Raw genomic sequence first — 1,921 nt, 5'->3', positions numbered from 1 at the left:
CGATATATTGGCAGCTATGAAACTTATTCATAAATTTACACCATTTTTACAGATATTCATTGTAAAAAATACACCATAATCCAGATTAACACTTAAATTATCTAGCAAGCTAAAAATATCAAATTTCACCACGAAAAATATTATATTTTATATAAATTTGAATACAGAAAAAGAGAAAAAGTATTACAAAGGAAAATGGAACATGTCAAATACAAGATTCAACATTTCCTAATCGAAGGTGCTAACCAACGTTTCATACGAAAGCCAAGTTTTTTTTTTTTTTTAATAAATAAGGTACTCTTCCTTATTTAGATTTAACTCCAACCCAAACTTCATTCAGCATCACCGCCTGACACAACATCATACTCTTTTGCATGCTTTGAGCTTGTCGCTGGTACCAACCCCTAAAACCACCAAAGCACATTATGCATATACTATAGTTTTTCATTATTTATGGAATGCATATACAATTTATAAGTTTTTTTTAGTGAAGTACAATAATTATAATTGGATAATAGTCTGAAGCTAATAAGGATAACACATTAAGAAAATTATAATAATAATGTGCTTTGTTAGATCTTGTAGAATTTGGAAATATTTTGAAAAATTAAACATGAGGGATTAGTGTTGAATTAAAAGCTAAGTGAAAACAAATTAAATAATAAGAAATTCGTGTTTACCTTTAAGAATATTTTCTGAGCTTCTTCTTTTGAGTGAGTTTTGATGATTTTAAGGGCTTCCTCCTGTAAAAAGATTTTTCAATTTTATTCTGTATAAAAATAATGAGAAATGTATCAAATTAAACTAATTAAAAATCGAACCCGAGCTAAGTTTAATTCATGCTGAAGTAACGTTTTGGGTTCATCATCGAGAGAAAGGTTCCTTTCAAGCTTGGAAGGAAGAGACATTGGTGTTTCTATTGATTTCTCATTTTTATCATTGTTCTTGTTCTCCGCAACACGATCCTTCATTTTAATGTACAGAGCCAAGTTCAGAAGGAAAAACAAAGATACAAGTACATTTAACCTGACGTTTTGAAGGCCTATAAATAAATAAATAAATAAAAGGAATAGCAATCAGCATAAGTAAGGATATTGAGATACAAGTTAATTTTTTTTATTTTTTTATACGAAAAAATAGGAAGTTAAAAGTGTAACGTTAACATAGAAAAATGGGGGGCATCTCCTAGAATTATGAAAAGAGGCATGCAAGGTGGTGAATAGTGTGAGTGAGATGGATGCACAAATGTGATCATAGAAGAGAATGAAAAAGTAACATAACACATACAAGTAACAGGAGCAACATGTGAGCATATGTTTCATAAACTTGAATATTGCATAAATCAACAACCACAATACATGCTAAACAAAAGGGTCTTCCTTCTTTAGTCGGTAGTTACAACATTATTATGAGACGTGAGCCCTTCACACAAAAAAAAAAAAAAAGGGAATAGGCATTAGCCTATTAGAGAACATCAAATAGTGCAGTGCAGCCCAAAATGAGTGTTTTAAGAGGGGATATCATCATCAAATAAAAGCAACATATCACTTCTAAATCGCTCATATTCTTTTGAACAAAATAATTCCCTCCAATTTTTTTTTTAACAAAACAAATCGCTTTTAGTTAATCTTTATTTCAACATTTTATTTCTTGGTTTGCTCTTGGTTCACGACATACTGAAAGAAGATTGAACTCATCTTCTCTATCAGCAACCTCAACAAAATACCAATGACAAATAGAATGGTACACACCGCTGTGTAAGTCTCTTTTTCATCCTTTATTATTCATTAAAGTTAACCCGAACGCTAATTGTTGCCCTAGATTTAACCTAACCTAATGCTTATTCAATGTATTTAAAAAAGTATTTTTTGCTTATAAATGTGACCGAAGGGAGCATGTATTTTGGAATTATTTGACATTA

General features: G+C 30.2%; 1 protein-coding gene across 1 annotated transcript; it reads right to left on the bottom strand.

The window, feature by feature from the left end:
* Nucleotides 1-233: 233 nt before the first annotated feature.
* Nucleotides 234-1,023, bottom strand: LOC120579380 (uncharacterized). The gene is made up of 3 exons (XM_039831421.1): nt 822-1,023; nt 681-743; nt 234-404 (listed from the first exon to the last, which is right to left on the bottom strand). The coding sequence occupies exons 1-3, from the start codon at nt 969-971 to the stop codon at nt 333-335; spliced, it is 285 nt and encodes a 94-aa protein (XP_039687355.1). The 5' UTR covers nt 972-1,023; the 3' UTR covers nt 234-332.
* Between the last annotated feature and the right edge of the window lie 898 nt (nt 1,024-1,921).

Source organism: Medicago truncatula, chromosome 3, assembly GCF_003473485.1.
Source record: "Medicago truncatula cultivar Jemalong A17 chromosome 3, MtrunA17r5.0-ANR, whole genome shotgun sequence".
NCBI lineage: Eukaryota > Viridiplantae > Streptophyta > Magnoliopsida > Fabales > Fabaceae > Medicago > Medicago truncatula.
The sequence above is the reverse complement of the archived record's forward strand: the minus strand, read 5'-3'. Positions and strand labels throughout refer to the sequence as shown.